At 51.7% G+C, this 18,057-nt stretch overlaps 1 protein-coding gene across 11 annotated transcripts; it reads right to left on the bottom strand.

The window, feature by feature from the left end:
• Positions 1 to 544: 544 nt before the first annotated feature.
• On the bottom strand, positions 545 to 16,693 carry BRPF1 (bromodomain and PHD finger containing 1). 11 transcript variants are annotated; one of them, XM_003483211.5, is made up of 14 exons: positions 16,300 to 16,693; positions 13,784 to 14,392; positions 8,924 to 9,883; positions 7,801 to 7,963; positions 7,279 to 7,410; positions 6,756 to 6,902; positions 5,684 to 5,993; positions 5,039 to 5,362; positions 4,449 to 4,733; positions 3,819 to 3,966; positions 2,834 to 2,970; positions 2,613 to 2,731; positions 2,111 to 2,265; positions 545 to 1,387 (listed from the first exon to the last, which is right to left on the bottom strand). In XM_003483211.5, the coding sequence occupies exons 2-14, from the start codon at positions 14,380 to 14,382 to the stop codon at positions 1,204 to 1,206; spliced, it is 3,663 nt and encodes a 1,220-aa protein (XP_003483259.1). In that variant the 5' UTR covers positions 14,383 to 14,392; positions 16,300 to 16,693; the 3' UTR covers positions 545 to 1,203. The 11 variants fall into 11 exon arrangements, with proteins under 11 accessions (XP_003483259.1, XP_005669816.1, XP_001928420.3 ...); XM_005669759.4 differs by having other exon boundaries at positions 5,039 to 5,359; XM_001928385.7 differs by having other exon boundaries at positions 6,774 to 6,902.
• Positions 16,694 to 18,057: the final 1,364 nt, after the last annotated feature.

The raw sequence follows: 18,057 nt of genomic DNA, 5'->3' as shown, positions 1-18,057 counted from the left end.
TGAATGAAGAGTAACCTTTTGCATTCCTGCTCAGTCCGCAGCTAAACAGGGAAGGTCACAGCTATAGCCACTGTAAAGAAGTACTTGGACCATCCAACTGGCAAAGAACTTGAAGCACCTGGAGTCCACTAGAAACAGGCACTAGACTTTTCCAGCAGTTTGGCATGCTGTTTAAAGGGCAAGCATTGCAGAGAGGCAAATCCTACCTCTGTGACTTCCCAGATGTAGGGACTTAGGCAAGTTACTTAATGTTTCTAAACCTCAATGTATGTCTTTGTGGAGATAAGTGCCCTATTAACTTTGCCCAAAGTTACTTCAAGGATTATACAAAACTATCTAAAAGTGCTTCAGCACAGGGTCTACCACTTAGTTAAGTTCATGGAGAACGGGAGCTGTCACATTATTTTTGCTATTGTCTTAACAAATGCAGCAGACACAGCAACAAGCAACCGCTTGGGGCCAATTATTTACCATCCCTGGGGGAGAGAACCTTTTATCCCTTTGCCCTGGCAGAAGGCAAGAACCAAGAATTCCAAACAGACCATTTATTTTCTAAGAATCAATATATTTTCTTCCTTTGAAATAAATACAAACCAGTTTGAAAGGAGAGGGAAATCTATGGGAAGAAGGGAAGTGGGGACAGGCCCCAGGATTTTTAGTACCAAATGACTCTGGCGCGACCCGGAAACGCAGTTACAAATGAGAATAATTTAAATTCTCCGCTAATTACAGTATTTACAACAGCAGGGGAGGGGGTCACCTAGTGCCCCTCTTCCGGGCTGGACAGACATCAATCCCACTGCTAGGCTGGGCAGATGCCCGCTCACCTCACCACCTCAGGGGCCTCAGGCCACTAGGCAGTTAGGATTCTCCTGGCACAAGCAGGCAGGTGGTGGGATGGCCTGTTTACACAGTGTCCTAACCTTGGCCCACCACCTTGCACTGCAATGCCGTGAGGTCTCTGGAGCTTTCTGGCCTGTAGGACCTCTCCTCTCATTGCGCAGAGCCACCATGGGCCCTTGGAGTGTTCTGTACAGTCCAGCTGCACTCAGGGCGGGAGGGACCTCCCCCACCCAGCTTCCCCTGAGACTGGCCCCAAGACCAGGAATGAGTCAGTGCAGAGGCCGATGCCACTCCAGGACAGTGAGCAAAGGGGAGGAGAGAGGTGGCAGGGCACTGTAGGCTGGGTTGTTCTGGGCAGTATTAGTCACTATCGCTGGTTTCGCTGCTCTGCTCGCCTTGCACCTTGCTGCGGTGCTGCAGAGCCCTGTGGTAGGCAATCTGTACTGACTTGCGGATGTTGGATTTGCGGCCCTCCAGCATCTTCTCCTTGTCAAGGTCCTGGTTCACGCCCAGAGGAACCAGCTTAGTTCTGGGCAGCCACTGCCTGTAGGATGAAGTGAGGATCAGAAAAGTTATCTCTGGGAGAGCAACAAGCACCGGCCTTCCTTACTTATTCATTCATTCAAAAACACCTCTTGAGTGCCAACTCTGGGCCAGGCTCTGGTGGGAGGTAAGAGAAACTGAGAGATGCAGTCCCTGCCCTTATGGAACTGCTCACAGTCTAGCGATGAAAAGAGCCCAGTCAACAGTCTTACTGAGGGATAACCACAGGGTATTTATGGGTGTAAAAAGAGGCCTATCCCAACCTGAAATAAGTACCCTATCCCAGAGGCTCCAGGCAGACTTAACTGATATTAAATATTATCTGCAGACAATAACAACAAAAGATTACATACATGAAAGTGACAGAACAGGATTCAGAGCCTGAATGATTATGCCTGCTATATCTCCATTTTGTCACTATGAGGCGGAGGTGGAAAAACTAAGTCTAGAAGCTACCTGAATCTGGGTGGGTAGCCACCCCCACATTTGTCACAGTCACTGATAATCCTTTGGTTTCTAGCTACTGCTGTTTATCAGCTGCTGCCCATTCAGTCTCTCATACTCATGGTCAATACGACCCTTTTGTCTAAAGATCTAGGTCCTTCCCCCACTGATTTATGACAGTCTGGGCTGTCAGCTGCTAGAGTTCCCTGGCAGCCTGGCCCCATACTCAGGGTTGCATCTGTGGCTGTGAGTCATGGCAAATGCTCCCCTCTTTGCTTACCAGGTTCGCTTGTTGTCAAAGAAGAGGACGAGGTAGAGATGCTCTCGGGCTTCCTGGGTCATCTGTTCCCCAAGTTTCAGCACCTCCAGTGGGGGCACAGGGATGGGAACCCCATGGTGGAACATACCTTCCCGGGGCATCTTTGGATCAATGATCTGAGGGTGTAATAACACCTTGACTTAGTTCAGTCTCCTCCTTCCCCAAAGATTACCCTATCTGAGAATGTGGAGACCACCTCTGAAGTGAGGACAGAAAAAGGTTATCATGCTACTAAGGCTGCAATGCTAACCCTTGGCTTCTTCCCATGCTAAACTATTTCAGAGCCCAAGTGGCAAAAGGAAGAAAAAGAGATGGGGAAACTAACCAGGGACCTCTAAGTGTCTATCTGCCAAAGACCCCTGTGCTCTGCACCTCAGCAGAGAGTAGGAAAAATCTGCTAATTTTTGAGTTTGTGTTCTGGGGTTGGAAGGCAAGGGGTATGACAAGAAAAGTGGAAGCCTACCAGAGCTGGGTACGATGGATACCCTCGGCATTTGGCCCACACCAGGTCCAGAGCATCCAGCGGGGAGTCCTCATCCTCCGACAGCCAGCCAGCTCCCCTGCCCAGACTCTTCCTTACCACTTCATAGGAATGGGAGAGAGGGGGCGGGTCAGCAGCCAGGGGTCTGGCATGGCCCTGACTCTGGGCCCCCGGCACCCCTGGCTTTGGGCAGGCGTACTTACTGCTGTGGCCCACGCCGCGGCCAGTGCCCACGGAGTAGGCCTCATTCTCAGTGCCTGAGGTATCTTCACTGCTATCTTCTGGGAACGTGCCCCGAGAGAAGGAGGGCTTGCCCCGGCCTTGTTTTGAAGGCGTTGTGCTGTGGACAAAAGAGAAACTCAACTCAAAGAAGGGGAGGAGTGGGAAATGTCATGATGGGTGTCCTCTCTTCTTTAAGACTCGGGGGTCTAAGACTTTAGGAAAACTGAGGCTACTTCAATTTCAAACTGAATGGCTTTGGGGGTAATTTAGGTAAAATGTGCTGGATTTAGCAGCAGTGACGAACACATGCCCTGTCTTAAGGCAACAGCAGCCAGAATTGCCAGATTTGATTTTGAAAGTACATACAGAAACTGAGAATTTTATGTGGCACTTCTGGAATTTTTTTTTTTTTTTTTTTTTAAATAACATGCTAGGGAGTTCCCGTCTTGGCACAGTGGTTAACGAATCCGACTGGGAACCATGAGCTTGCGGGTTCGATCCCTGCCCTTGCTCAGTGGGTTAAGGATCCGGCATTGCCATGAGCTGTGGTGTAGGTTGCAGGCGCGGCTGGGATCCTGCGTTGCTGTGGCTCTGGTGTAGGCCAGTGGCTGCAGCTGCGACTGGACCCTTAGCCTGGGAACCTCCATATACCGTAGGAGCGGCCCTAGAAAAGGCAAAAAGACAAAAAATTAAAATAAATAAATAAATAACATGCTAGCCAAACAAAATATGTCTGTAGATCAAATCCAGACCACAGGGCATGAGTTTATGTTCCCTGTACTTATACATCAGCTTAACCCAGGATGGTCCCCTCCGTTCAGTTATGGTGACACTCATCTATTCCATTTATTTTGCAGAGAACCTGTGGTTTGAGCCATCTTAATTGAGGCTAAGATAGCTGCCACCCTACTCCCCATAGGGAAATCTGGCGTCCCGGGGGCAGGCCTTGATCTGGAGGGCTGGTACCTGGTCCGGTCTGAGGCAGCGCTGCTGCTACTACTGCTGCTGGACTCAGAGTCTGAGCTGCTCCGGGGAAGGCTGCAGTCATTACGGTATACCAAGAAACTCTTCTTTACTGGCTGGTTTCCACCGCTGAAGCCATTGGCTGGTAAGTCTTGGTTGGGGGGAGGGGGAGGAGGGAAGGAATCGGTCAGGAAGATGTATTTCTGAGATCTACTGGGGGTAAGAGGGACTTAGAGCTTGGCATTCCCTTCTGTGCTGGAAAATTCCTCCAACCTTGGCCAGCAGAGCTAGCTCTGGGCAGTGTCCACCACAGTTGTCCACAGCCCTGCCCCACCCCTGGCACTTCCCTTGGCAGTTACTGGCCTTCGGACACAAATGGCTTAATGGAGATTCCCCAAGGAGGATAAGAAGAGAAAAGGTAAAGTGATACAATGGAGGGGGGGCCCTGGAAGGGAATCTAGCTGGGGCAGTGTCTCTGGGCTTCAGTTTTCCCATCTGTTAAATGAGGGGATTCCTAAGGGCCCTGCTAGCTCTGACAAATTATGGGCAAATGAAAGGATAGGTGGGAGTTATATTGGGAAGGATGGCAGCTTTTCTCACTCTACTGAGGGACTGGGTGATGGTGAGGCTCACCCATTGGGGGGTCTTCTGTGGATTTATCACTGTCGCTGTCTGAACTCGAACTGGGCCGAGGGCTCCTACCCCGCTTGCGCTGGCGCAGGGAGCCCATGATGGGGAGCTGGGGGGGCCCCACAGGACTGCCTCCGTGGCTGGGGGTCATCTGGCTCTCCCGGTTTTTGGGGGGCCGGCCCGGCCTCTTGGGCGGTCCAGCTGTCTTCGGGTTCTTTTTGGAGAACAGAACTGAGGTTCTCCTGCCCACCTCATGTGCGGGGGTTGAGGACATGTTGGGACCCAGGCCTGGAGCAGAGAAAGAGAGAAGGAGAATCGGTGAGGGGCCTGATGTGGGAAGGGAGTATGTCCAGGGCATGACCTGGGTGTTTAGGCCCATAACTCCAACTAGAGTTGGGGAGATAATCTGGGGGGCATGGAATGGGGAATATTGTCTCTTAGACAAATAGCCAGAGAGGCAGCTAAGAGGCACCTGATTGGGGAATGAGGGAGAAAGTGCAGCTAGCTGTGCAGGAGGAACCTCTGCCTGGGGGATGGCAGGGGCTGAGTGTGTGCTGCAGAGTCAAAGTCTGGCTGGCCTATGGGGTTCAGACCTTTGCTTGTCTCCTGGCTGCTGCTCTCCTCGGCGGCACTGTCTGTCTGCCCATCCTTGTCACAGGCTGCGGGGTGGGGTGTCAGGCTGCCCCGGCTGGAGGGGCCGTGCCGCTCAGGCCCATCTCGTCCAGTTTCCCGCTGGTGGGCAAGCTTCCGCCGCAGTGCCGTCATCTCTTTCTTGATCATCTTTGCACGCCGGGAGCGGCCTACACTCTGCTTGCTGGCTTTCACATCATCCAGCTCTTTAAGCAACACCTTCAGCTGCTCTTCCACTGGCAGGTACTTCTGGTTCTCCAGCAGGACCAGCCCCTCTTCCTCTGCTGCTAGGGGGTGGGGATAGGGGTGAAAGGTCAGACTCAGGGCAGTCCTCTGGGCCCCTTGAACCTGGGCAGGCAACAAGAAACCCACTCTTCTCCCCTTCGCTTCTCACCAGAACAGCTGTAACATAGTAGCACCAAGATGTGGAATGGCACGGACTGCTATCCATTTACCTAGTCTGGCTTCTTGGAGAGCATTCCTGGGCATAGCTTGCCACTGCTCAGCCTAGTTGTTTCCTGCCTACACTGCCTGCTCCCAGGAGGGGACTTTTGGAAAGCTGTTCATCCCTGGCACTGGCCTCTATGTGTGTGTGACTTATCACCCACCATCTTCGGTGTGGTGTGGGGCCTCGTCTCCGGCCAGGCTGTGGGGGATATGCATGCCCGTCTCAAAGTCAATGCCCATTTTTTCTGCCTGGCGCCGGGCCTGGCGGAGCACAGCACCACCCTGCTCACGGAGCCGCACTGCCGCCCGGTAGAAGATGGTGTCCTTGGCATTATACTTGAGGCAGTTGCTGACGATGAGGTTGAAGTCCTCCTCAAAATCATCAAAGTTCAGGTAGCGGTAAGCCTCCAAGTTCTGCTTCATGGTGAAAAAGTCCATAGGCTTTTTGATGTGGTCTAGGTAGTCAGGTACCTGGGAGAATATGGTAGGTGTAGCTAAGTGGAGATATGCTCCTCATTCCCTTTGAACCCGTCCTAACACCCCCCTTGAAATGCATCCAGCAAACTCCTCCCACCATGGTTAGAGGCAGGCATACAGCACAGAGGAATGGAAAGCTAGATTCTAGTCCTGACTTTTCTAGTCACAAGCTGTGTGACCTTGGCAAGCCTCTTAACCTCTCTGGGCCTTCTTTTCCTCGCCTGGAATACAGCCATATCTACCTCTTAGAGCCATGTAGCTTTAGTAAGAAAATGACTAGGGAAATCCTCTGGGAAAAACACCACCTTGCATTCCTATAGTTCTTTTTACTTATCATTAAGACTTATAAGGAGGCTGCTACCTCAGGCCTCTCATTTTATACCTTTTAGAGAGAAGAGTCTGCCAGTCAGGACCTACGGCTTCAGAGATGGTTCTTTAGGTGCTGAGCCTTCTAAATTCTCCGTTCTAGGGTTCAGCACCTGGAAAGTGTCTTCCTGCCCTGGGATTATTCACATGGCAGACTCAGTCCCTGCCTCTGGGGAAGGAGTGCAGATTGCCTCCCATTCTGGGCCTTTGGGGTATGACAGGGACAAGACAGAGTCCAGGTGATGCATGTGGCTCCAGTTCATCCTGGAGCCCCAGAGCCACCAGCCCCTCTTTTCAAGGTCCCCTCCTAGTCCCTGGCCCAGACCTGCAGCAGGGGTCCAACTGGGAGAGGAACAGAAAGAAGATGGAGTGAGGGGAAGGGATTCTTACTTCGTCCAATTCGGTTACCTCAGACAGAGGGACCGGCTCGCTGAAGATGTTGCCTGTGTCCTTCTCTTGGAGCTGCTCCAAGGTTTTTCGAAGGAGGATGAGGAAAGGGGTCAGCTGCATCTCCATGGCAATCTGCTGGACCTTGATCTGACACACACAAAGGCCTAGTCAGGCAGGCCGAGGCCAGTCCCTCGGCAGAGGGGTCTGAGGAGATGGTGCAGCTGGTTTGGGAACTCGTCTTCCTTCCCACCCACCCCAAAGCTGGTATACTTGACTACTCTGGACTTTCCCTTCCTTGAACTCCAGTACCAGCCACCTGCATCACATAGCTGAGGAAGCCATTCATGCTCTCCTGTGATATTCCGCTACCTGGGGGGCCTGAGAGCACATTGAGCTCTGGGAGACCTGACTCCTGCACCAGTCCTATTGCTTCCTGGCCAGGGGACACATGCTTTTCCTATTCTCTCTTTTCCTGGGTCTGTTTTCTCTACTGTGAAAAAAGAGCTGACCCAAGTGCACTCACCGTCTCCCTTTTGAGTTTCTCCCGTTTGCGGATCAGCTCCACCAGCAGCCGTGCTCGCTCCAGGTCATGCCGAAGTCGTTGCCAGGACTTGAGCTGTTCTTTAAGGGCCCAGTTTTTATCCTCAGAATCTCTCTGTAGAGACAAAGGAGGTATCAGGAGCTGATGAGACAGCCAGAAGGGAAAAGCCCAGGAAACTTGGGTCAAGGTACAGGTAAAGCCAAGGAGGGAGCACAGTGATTTATTGAGAGCCTCGCCAACTACAGTAGAAGCTCTTCAACCCACGTGTCCTCTGGGCCCAGCACAGTGTCAGTTCACAGTACATGCTTGTTACGAATGAATGAACACATAAGAACAATGTATTAAAGATAAGCGTTAAGGATTTCATCCCGAGCCTGGTTTGAGGTCCAGTTTAAAAAAGGAAAGCAGCCCAATGAGCCCTCAGACACTGGAAATTAACAGTCACAAATCTCAGTCCTCGTCCTCCTGGCACTAGTTCCCAAAGCTGGGAATCTGACACAGTACCCCGACTTGGTCGCAGTTCCTCTGAGACTGCAGGTGTGTCTGCAGGCGACGGAGCAGTGGGACCCCATTCCGTGACTGCCTCTTCAGCGTCCAGTAGCTATGCAGTCTCTGCATGAACTGGCTCTTCCGTTGGATGGTCAGGCGGTTAGTGATTTTACTGAGCCTGGGAAGCAGGGAGCAAAGAGAAAAATCTCTTGGGCCCTGAATTTCTCAAGCAGAGCAGGGGTCTCTGGCCAATGAGTTTCTTTTTCTTAGCCATACCCACAGTCAGAAGTTCCTAGGCCAGGGATCAAACCCACATCACAGCAGTGACCCAAGCCACAGCAGGGACAACACTGGATCCTAAATCACTAGGCCACCAAGGAACTCCCAATGAGAGTTTCTGAGATGGGTTGAATAAGTAATAAACCTGTTGTCAAAAAAGCCCATGACACTGGGCTTAAGACAAGGAGCAAACAGCCATCAATGGCACCTCAGCAGACAAAAAGCCAAGCTCCCAGCACCAAGCCAGACCCTAACCCTGTTCACCAGAATGTCAGGGAGCTTGGCCTCTAAGACTGCTCTTGTCACTGCAGCCCAGAGTTCTACTTGACCCTGGGATACCCAACTCAGCCTGAGGATGAGGTACTATTGTAGAGCAGTCAATTATAGGAAACTGACTGGATAGCACAAAAGAGTCAAAATTAACTGAAGACTGCAGCCCTCATTTGGACTTACTCGTAGCAGTAATCATTTCACAACTCCTTGGGCATTTCCTCCCCCCCTTTTCATTTCATTTCTTCCTTCAGAATCAGACCATTTCTTTCATTGTGGCTGGTGGCTATTCCATCCTCTTTCTTCCTAACTTAAACCACCCCATCAAAGGGAGGGTACTTAAAAACACACCTGTTAGGTCTGCCAGGTAAAAGTTGAAGTTTCTGGTTCCTAATGGGAAAGTTGGGAACAGCTAATCTCTTTTGACATTCTTCCCCCCCCCCGCCCCGACCCCCAAAAAACCACCAAAACGTCTATGTACTTCCCGATAGGAAGAAGATAACCCAACCCTGTCACTCCACTCAGGGAGCTATCAGGGCTGATAGAGGGCTTCTTCCCTCAATAGCCTGTGCACCTGCTCCCCCCATACCTGTGTGGCGGGATGCAGGGCACAGATACCACAGGTGCTGCTGCCCGCTTCTCTGCCAGGATCTTCCGTGCCTTCTTCATCTTGATCCGAGACTTGGCCTTGGCCTTCTTGACCTTCTCTGAGCTCCAACTCTTACCCTCATCCTCCTCCTCATCCTCCTCCTCCTCACCCTCACTGTGGGACAGGGCAGGCAGGCGGCGTGCTGAACCAGGGGGTGTGTGGATGTCGCAGTAGGCAGTCTTGCGGACGCTGAAGGAGGTGCCGTTGGCGCCTGTCTCCCGCACAGGCTCCATCTTCATGTAAAGGCCGGCCTGCTGGGCACATGTCACATGGAAGGCTGTGTAGCAGTTGGCCTTGTGGCACTGGATACAGGCCCCTGAGCCTCGCTGTTTGCAAATGTAGCAGGTTAGCTTCCAGCGAGCTGGCGGGATGTGTTCGATGCTGTCAATAGGCTCCAGGAAGACCGTGTTGGCAAAGCAGACCTCAGGGATCCATAGGGCACACACCACGTGGGCCCAGCGCCCATCATCTGTCTGCTTGAAGGCACCACCCTTATTGGGGCACAGGGCGCAATCCACAGCACGGGAGGGTGACTGCAGGCAGCGGCGGCACAACCACTGGCCCTCAGGGATGTAGGGGACACCGTAGCACTCCTGGTGCACAGCCAGGTTGCACATGTCACAGAAGAGGATGACATTGCTGTTCTGGCACTCACCATCATTGCAGATGCAGCACACAGCATCCTCATCCACTAGTGCATTGGGGTCGCCTTTATTGTGACTTTCAAAGTAGGACTCTTTCTCCAGCCGGTCCATTAAGTACTCAAAGATCTCCTGTGGAATGGGACTCACACCCTCCGTCTTCCGCCGCTCGTTCATGATATCCAACCAGATGTAGTCCTCCTCGTCCATGTCATACTCTACTTCCTCATCTAGCTCTTCTGCTGACTTTTCGATGTACCTGCAGTGCACACAGGCAGCTCAGCATCATAAGGGTGAGATTTCCCTCCCTTAAAGACGATGGGTTATTGGAGTTTCCGTCATGGCTCAGCAGAAACCAATCTGACTAGGAACCATGAGGTTGTGGATTCAATCCGTGGCCTCAGTCAGTGGGTTAAAGATCTGGCATTGCTGTGAGCTGTGGTGTAGGTTGCAGACTCGGCTTGGATCCCACATGGTTTTGGCTGTGGCGTAGGCCAGCAGCTGTAGCTCCAATTGGACCCCTGGCCTGGGAACATCCATGTGCCTCAGGTGAAGCCCTCAAAAGACAAAAAAAAAAAAAAAAAAAAAAATACAATGGGTTACATCTGCTGAGCACTTATTCTATTCCAGGCCTGTGCCTTTACATATATGTTGTCTTATTCTATCCTCATTTTTACCCCAGGTACTATAGGTCCTATAATCATTCCTGTTTTGCATAAAAGGGAACCTAACTTTTTTGGGGGGGATGTTTAATCACCTGTCCTGGCCCTCTTGTGAAAGACGCAGAGCCAGGATACAAACCCAGGCATGCCAATTCCAGAGCTCGTGTCCTAGTGGTTACACTGTCTCATTTGAGGTGCAGAGGCTCAGCTGGATTTCTGAAGGGAGGATGGGGCAGCTAGGACCCATTACTGGGATGGTCTGGGTGATGGTGCAAAGAGGCAGGGTAAGGAAGGTCCTCAGTTATCACTTGCAAATTATATTTATTTTAGCACCGGCTGGCTATGTCCTGAATGGAGGTGCTGTGGATCTTCTGTCAGCTGGTGCCAGCATCAGCTCAGGGCTCTCTCAAAACTCTAGGTACTCTTTGCTCTCTGGATAGCCTTGGGACTTAACAATCATAAGAGCTAAGATTTAATGAGCATTTACTCTGAGCTAGGCATTGTGCTAAGTCATCACATTTATTTTCCCATAGGACAGCCATAGGGTCAATGTCCTTATCACCCTCACTTTGCAGATAAGGAAACTAAAGCTCTGAGAAGTTAACTGCCCAACACAGATAGGTCATACAACCAGGAAGTGGCAGACCTAGGACTCAAACTTTACCCCACAGCACTCAGTGGGCCAGCAGGACAGAAGCTGAGGATGGCTCCAGGTGCCTGGGATCCAGAGCAGACTTCCCACCCCATTGCCATGCATGTTCCAGGTGGTCTGACTCTAGTATGGGGGCAATGGAAGGCTACAAGGGAAAGAAAAGGGCTTTGATCTTGGCTCTGCTACTTTGTGACCTTCAGGATATCACTGCTGTTTCCTTTTATCTTTTTTTGGCCGCACCCGCAGTGTGTGGAAGTTACCAGGCCAGGGTTGAACTCACACCACAGCAACCAGGGCCACAGCAGTGACAATGCTGGATCCTTAGCCCACTGAGCTACCAGAGAAATGCTGTTTTCTGAACCTCAGCTTTATTAATGATAGAATGAGGACAATACTATTTACTCCTAAAGATGCTGTCAGGATTAAATGGAATTACAAAAACAAATGGGCTAAATCAAGTGGCACACAGCAGGCCTTAAATAAACATTAGTTCTTGCCCTTACCCGCTCCACAAGGGCCCTGGGGGCTAGAGCAGGCCAGGCAAGCACATGCTCTGTATGACAGCAGACAAGTGAGCTAACCTCACTGGGCCTTGCTTTCCACATCTGTGTGGTGATGCTAATGCGAACCTATCTCACACAGCTGTTGTGAACATTAAATAAGAGAATACAAGTGCTCAGAACAGTACCTGGTGTGGAGCAAGTACTAAATAAATGTCAGCTTTATTATTAGCTTTTGTATAGCTCTGACCCACCCCGCCTTATATTTTTATAACTATTATGTGTCTTAACTCCTCCACTAGTGGATAGAGGCAAGGTCCTTGTCTGATTCACCACACAAAAACGCTCAGTGTTGTTCATTTGAAAGACATTTTGTGGGTGGAAGGGAGGAGAGACTAAAATGCTCTACTTACTATCACAAGTAGCTTCTTCCTTAGCCCTTTACCTCTTCCCCAAGGTGACTACATCTTTATCCTTGAATAAGGGTGTGGCTCAGGGCTGGTGTGAACCATCTGGCCCCTTCCAGGCCTTGGCACCAACTCTAAACCTTTTCTCTGCCGTGACACATGTGACGTTATGTGATGGGGCAAAACACATCCCACAGTGCACCCAGATTATAGGCTCTGGCACAGATAAGGGAGGCTGGATGTCCTGTACAATTCCTGGCACACCAGTTTACACTCCAACCCTCTCTCCTCCCGTAAGAAAGAGTATCGGAGATGAGCAAGAGAAAGAAGTGTTATTAGAGAGATGACCTCAAATCTTCTCCCATCTTATTGAAAGCAAATCATTTCTAAAATGGGCAGTTCTGCTAACAGTAGTAACAAATTACATGCAACACACCTCCCAACTGATTGCAGTGCACCAGCTGAGATCTGCTGCCTGGAGAACAGATCTGATCACCAAGAGGGAAGAGTGAATCTGAGTGGAGAGAGGAAGAAAAGAGGAAAGAAGAGCTGGGCTGGGCTGCCTACCGGAGCAGAGAGTGCTGAAGAGCCACTGGGAGAGAGGACAGGCCCAGAAAGTGGTCTGTGTGTTGGGGGTGGGCATGGCAGTCAGTACTAACAGAGAAGAGAGCCCGTGGAAAGCCAGAAGGAGGTGGAGCTTGGCTGGACAGATGAAAGGAAGGAGGGAGGAGACTAGGTGACATGTGAATGGGGTGGCAGGGGATGGGGGGCAAGGATTGTGACACACTGGGGCCAATGTTGGGTTCCTAAAGATTTGCTTTTAAAGAACTGAAGTTTGTGTTGTTTTTTTTTGTTTGTTTGTTTGTTTGTTTGTTTTGGTTTTGTTTGCCATACCTAAGGCATATGGATGTTCCTGGGCTAGGGATTGTACCCACGCCTCTGCAGCAACTTGAGAACCTAGTGGTAACTCCAAGAACTGAGATTTAGTATATCATATGGGTTGAACTTTTGGTAAAAACTACCTTTCTTATAAAAACCTTTTTAACAAGTCTTTGTCAAAGATCAGGCCACTTGATTAGCTAATACCAAAGAGTACTCCTTAACTAACCCAAATATCCTTTTTGGCTTGGTGTCAAGACTCTCAGAGAGGTTTTATACATGTTTTTTGTATCATCCTTCAGTTAGGGTTTCTGTATGTGGTTTTACCACCATACTTCCCCCATCTCTTTATTTTTTTACCTCATATTAAAGGAATTTAGCCTTATGCCTATGACTTTATTAGAAGTCAATTTTTGGAAGGATGTGGGATACCAACAAACAATTAAATGAAACAAATAAAAGGGTTCTTGGAGGAGTACAAAACAGGTGATGAAAACACTGCTTATGCATGCTAAAGGATGGGTAACAATAACAGGACAAGTAATGGGAAAATTACTTCTGCAGATTTACAAGTTGCTTTTAGGACCATATGAAATGAGTATCCCTAGTCTTCTTGTGCTTTAAGCTGGCAGAGAAATATTTTACCTACTCTGCAGACATGGTCACTGGAACTCCAGAAGCTGCATGCCTTTCCCAAGGTCACACAGAGAAAGGATTAGGAACAAAAAACTGGGAGTTTCTGATATTGCAGAAACATTATAGCTCTGGAGTCAGAGGAACCTGGTTTTGAATCCCAGTTCAACTATCTACTGGCATGTGACTTTTCCTAAGTCTGGTCCTTTTCCAGCACCCAGTGCAGGGCCTGGCATCATTAGCAGTATACAGCAAGTGCCATCATCATTAGCTGGGACACTTTTCCTCTCACTGCCCTTGCAGGACCAGTGTGCTTCTGCTATTCTTTACCCCTGCCACTCTCCTATCTGCTGCCTGTCACCTATCTGTGGCTCCTGAACCCTACTTGACCAGTTTTCCAGAGTTAGGAGGTGGAGGTAGCCTTACCGGTAATAAGAAGTTGGACGAGGTGGAGCATCAGGGGTATCCTGCTCCAACTCCCGGTACACCACCTCTGGCAGCTTGGGAGTGGTGCTCGCAGAAGCATTGTGGTGGTGGTGATGGTTGGAGTCCTTGCGCTTCTCCTTGTTCTTATGCTTGCCTGACTTGGGAGTAGCAGCCGGTGTCTCAGTGTTCTCCTTATTGCTGCCATTTTCAGGGGCCTCCTCAGGCGCCTCCTCATCCTCTGACACCACATCCAGGTTGTCAAAGATGCTGATGCGATGGACTCGGCCATGCAGGTCCACCTCTACCATGCGCTGGGCCTGTGCATAACTCATCACCTCACGGCTGGGTGACTGGGATACCTCTGAGGGGCTGGGTGACTGCTTGTTGGCTGGGCGTGACTGGCGCCCCTTCTTCTTGTGCTTTCGGAGTGGAGTCTGCTGTGGGGGTGGTGGGTTGTCGTGGTCATAGTGGTACAGGTGGTACTCAATACCACTGTAACTCTTGTAGACCTTGCGGCAAGTCTCCACGGGGCATTCATAGGGTGGCTTAGTTGCCCGCAAGTTGTGGCAGAAAGTCTTCACGTCAAAGTCCACCCCCATGCTGTCACATCTAGAATGTACAGATCAATTAGCTTAGGCCCAGGGAAAAGTTTCTGGCCACCCACTTCACTCTCTCCAGCCCTCCTTCTCCCCAAGGGTCCTGACCAGCCCACCTCCACAGCATCAACAAATGCCACCCTCCTCCACACTGTGGCCATGGTCTGGGCCTTATCACCTCTTGCCTGGTCATCCTTCCCTGTGTCTCTCAATTCTTCTAGCCTAATCTCACATCATGTGCACAGAATGATCTTTCCACCAAGTATCAACAATCATGTCAGTCTCTTGATTAAAAGCCTCCTAATACTCCCCACTTATTTCCAGGTAGTGTCCAAATTCCTTATGATGACATTCAGGGTGCTCCCTTCACCATTTTGCCCCAGTCCTCCTTTCTAGATTCTTTTTTTCATCAGTTATAGATGTATTTCTGTCTACCCAGGGCAACCTGCCACGCCCTGAATGTTGTAGCCTCTCATTCCTGCAAGAGAATCTCTATTTAGAATGACTTCCATCCTCTCTGATTAGTGAGCTCCAACTCATTCTTCAAAATGTGGCTCAAATGTAACTTCTGTTAGGACTTCTTTGTCTCTCCCATGCGGAGCTGTTTCCACATTTCATCCTCACCTCCACCAAGGAACTCATCACATTGGAAGTTCTCTGCCTCCTCCTACTAGACTGGGAGCTGTGCGGTGCAAACCCTAGAATCTACCCACCTCTATGTCCCCAGTACCTAGCATGTAGTGTAGTTTTGGCAAATGAATAAATGACCTGTTGAATGAATAGCTAAATGAGGGAACCACCAGGTCTGGAGCCGAGAGAGATGGATGAAACTAGTATCTTCCCATGCAGAAGTTTGAATGGGTAGCCAATGATTTGGGCCCTGGACTCCAGCAGAAACCACTGGATCATAGAATTAGTTCATTGCTGAGGTCTTTAGGCTAAACCTATGCCCTGGCCCTGGGAGTGGTACTGGGCTCTAAGGGTACAAACAGGGACATGACAGTCCAGGCACACTCAACTCCATGCTGGTCCTCAGAACCCTCCCTTCCTCCTCTCCAATGTTCCTGGGTGAGCGGAGACAGCAGATGGCACTAGCCCTCAGGAAGCCCAGCTTGGTCAGAGACTGCCCCAATTTCTCCAGGCCTAGCTGAGTCCAACAATTTAACTATGGGCTTGGCATCATTCCAAGTAAAGCCACCCTGAGCTCCCTCACTAATAGTTATACCTCTTGGCTCCTCTTCTGCGACCTAACCAAGCTAGTGAGCTGCTCCAGCCTCTGTCAAAGCCTCTGACTGCCTTATCAGTTAAACTACTCCTTCAACTGGCTCCTACTTCCTACCTGTAGCTGTCTTTAAACACAAACCAATCGAAGCACAAACAAGCTCTCCTCTTTCAATGATGGGTCCCTGGTGAACGCTGCAGCTCTGCTGCCCAGGTTCCCCAAGTAGCACAGAGCTCCGACAAATGTCCCGCTGGGACTCAGCAGCAGAAACACAGTGAAGAGACTCGGGAACTTAGACCTGAAAGCCCCTGGGGAGGGCCCCAGGCTCAGGGGTTTGGCGGCGGTATCTGCCCCAGGCGCTCAGGGGGCTGGAGGAAGTAGGGGGCGGAGGCCAGAGGGATCAGGCCAGGCCCAGGCGGTGCCCGCAGCCCTCTCCCGGATGCGGCGACGTTTCCCCTTTGTCGAAGTGTAACAAGTTAAACAAGGTTCCCCTCCTGCCATTGGCCCAGGCAGCCCTAGGCAGCCCCGGAGGATACACTGTTACCTCGGGTTGCCGGCTGGAAGCGAACGCTCTGTCAGTTCTCCGGGCTGGAGTGGCCCGAGGGCACTCGGGCCGGGGAGCCCGGTGCGCGCCCCACGAAAGCAGCCTACCCCTTCCCGGCTGGCCACTCCCGCCCGGGTCCCAGGCTCGCACTCACCGGCCACCTCGAGTCCGGGCTCATCGCCGGGGGCGCCCGCCGGGGCTCCGACCCCACTTGGGGAGGCCAGCGGGGAAAGACGGGCCGGGGAGGGGAAGCCCCAACTCCAGAGACTGCAGACCTCGCCACCCCGGCCCCCTGCCGCCCCACGCTCTGGCCCGGCTCCCTGGGATTCCCGCGCTGACCCCTGCCGCTCCCAGTCCCGCCGGCGCCCGGGTGTCTCAATTCCGGCGGCCGCCGCCCCTTTCGAGAACCCCTAGGTTGCCTGGCCTCGGGACCCGACGCTGCTGGAACAAAAGAGGTTCCCGGAGGCAACGCGGGGACGGCGGCAGCAGAGACGGTGGCGGCAAAGGCAGTGGCAGCGGCGGCGGCAGCAGCGGCGGCGACGGCGTCTGCGCAGGGTAAATGCGTAGCCGCGGCGCTGCCGACCTGCACTTTCGCCACAGATCCCCTCCCGCCCGCTGAGGCTCGAGAGGCCATTCTTTAGGATTCGGAAGGCCCCTGGATACCCCACAGTGCTCTTCTAGCACCTCCATCTTAGAGTTGAGTTTCTGGAGACTGAAATTGAAGTACTCGGGATCCGGATTGGTAGGGCCGTTTGTAGCGAATCTGCGGTCACGGACGGTGAGCGCGGGACTGGGCGTGAGGAGCCCGCCCTTCTCCCTTCCCCCTCCGCCTCCTGCCCCCCCGCCCCCCTCCCCATCCCCTAGCCCTCCCTCCCTCCCTCCTGGCGCCGCGGCTGCGGTAGGGACCTGGCCTTGGTCTCCGAGGAAGGCGGCGAGGCGGGGCCGGAGCCACGGGGCGGGGCTGGGGGCAGGGCCAGGACCAAGAGGGACGCGGGCTGGAGCCTAAGGGGGACCTGGAGTTACGGGTGAGGGCGGGGCGGGGCTGGAAGAGGATAAACCAGTCTACGGGGCGGGGTTTGCGGGGAGTGGGCGGGGCCATCTGTAAAGCAGGCCCCAGTAAGGAGAATAGGGGTTGAACTGGGCGGGGGTTAAAGGGTGGGACTAAACAGAAGAGTGGGCCATAGGAAAGAAAGGGCGGGGTTTTGGATAGGCCTGAAACTTGGAGCTGGTTTAGGGAGAAAGAATAGAGCTGGGAAAAACGGAAGCGAGACTGAAGGGAATGGGCGGGGCTTGGAAAAGGTAAAGGGGCAGGGCTGGAGAAAAGGTGTGCATTTGAAAGTAGCAGCCAGATTGGGGCGGTGGAGAAGGCCGGTCGGGTGTGAAAGGGCTTTTGCACGGTATAATAGGATTCAGATGCTAGGAGCCCTGTAGCTTGATGGAGAAATGCTTCATGGCTACGGGTCGCCGGTTGGAAGATGGTGTCAAAACAGAGCTGGTTTGAATGTGACTGGGCCACTTAGCAGATATGTGAATTTGAGCAGGTTGTTAAATTCTTCTTACCTCATATTGCTTATTTGTAAAGCGGAGTGCCACAACTCTACTGGTCAGTTCCCGGGCGCTTCGGAGAACTTGGGTGCCAAGAAGAGTCCACTAGCTAAACAATACCTGGGCTGAGCCTCTCCAGTTTTGCCATCAAAGAGGAGAGTTAAAGGGTCTTCCAGGGTTCTGGGGCAAAGCCCAAATCATCTGGAAGGTTCTATTTTACCTTAATACAAACCTTGCATTCAATCCACTGTAAAGTATGTGTTTACATATTCAATATCTTCCCCCAAACATCCTCGTAAAATGGACACTTCACGAAAAGATTTGCTGGTTAAGATCTCGGGATCTGAAGTCAAACTGATGGGTTCTC

The sequence above is a fragment of the Sus scrofa genome, chromosome 13 (genome assembly GCF_054392235.1).
Source record: "Sus scrofa isolate SSC_HxYL_T2T_F1_AM1 chromosome 13, Sscrofa_HxYL_maternal_Yorkshire_Landrace_v2.0, whole genome shotgun sequence".
Taxonomy (NCBI): Eukaryota; Metazoa; Chordata; class Mammalia; order Artiodactyla; family Suidae; genus Sus; species Sus scrofa.
This window is presented reverse-complemented; position numbering and strand designations above follow the sequence as displayed.